This window comes from Blastocystis sp. subtype 4, assembly GCF_000743755.1.
Source record: "Blastocystis sp. subtype 4 strain WR1 chromosome Unknown seqid_0999, whole genome shotgun sequence".
Classification (NCBI taxonomy): Eukaryota; class Bigyra; order Opalinata; family Blastocystidae; genus Blastocystis; species Blastocystis sp. subtype 4.
Genome location: NW_014568548.1, coordinates 1 through 977, shown reverse-complemented (window position 1 = coordinate 977; position 977 = coordinate 1). Strand labels below are relative to the sequence as shown.

Below are 977 nucleotides of genomic sequence, written 5' to 3'. Positions count from 1 at the left end.
TCTCTTCTTAGCTATATCCCCAAATATCAATGGATGTTCTGGTTATCTTTCTTAGGAAATGTCTTACGAGCATTCTTCACACCTATGTATTCGTATGGTGCTTCGCGTGCACAGGAATTGTTCTATGAATTCGATATTCAGTACTTCTGGGATAGTAGTTGGTTCTGTATTTGGTTGATCATCATTGCTACGATTCTCACTTACATTGGATCTGTTCTTCAGTGGAATCTCTCTGCTATTGTAGGTGAACGTCTCATCAAGCAACTACGACTTGATACATTTTCCAAGTATCTCTCGTATCCTTCTTTGATGAACCCAATCATCTCCCTTCGATTCTGACATCCAGATTGAGTATTGATGGTCGTCGATTGCGTGATCTGGTGGATCAGAGTGGTACAATTGTAGAGAATACTCTGATTGTGATTGTCTGTATTGTGATGTGTTTCTCTCCATTGGGTGAGTGGAGATTGAGTCTGCTTGCATTCATTATCTCTCCACTGGTACTGTCAGCTGAGTATCTGCAGTTCATGGTTGTGAGTAACATGACAGAGAGAATTGATAACACATTGACAAAAGAGTCTGGAACGATTACGGACTATTTGTTGAATATCCACACAGTTCATGCTTATGGTTTGGAAGAGACATTACTCACTTCTATTGATAAGGATATGGCTGATGCTGATAAGTTGACAAAGGCACGTACATTGCGAGGAGCAGCTGGTCTGTGTTTATCTCAGTTTGTTCCTACAATCTTCATCATTGTGATATTGAGTGTTGGATCTGTGATGATGAATTACAACATGATTACTTATCTCCAACTCTTCATTGTATACATGGCCGTTTACAATTCAGCCAATCTCATCGGTGTTAATTTAGCGTACACTCCGTCTCTTCGTCTGGCTCAGCGTTCTGCAAAGAACATTCTGGCTACTCTTCATATGACAAGTGAAGATGATGCAGTTCGCGAGATCCAGACA

At 40.5% G+C, this 977-nt stretch overlaps 1 protein-coding gene across 1 annotated transcript; it reads left to right on the top strand.

Annotated features, from left to right (window-relative positions):
* Positions 1-977, top strand: JH06_5907 (ABC transporter; the record flags this gene model as incomplete). The annotated part of the gene is made up of 2 exons (XM_014669164.1): positions 1-296; positions 347-977. Coding segments are annotated over 2 exons (927 nt in total), but the record flags the coding sequence as incomplete, so codon positions are not given.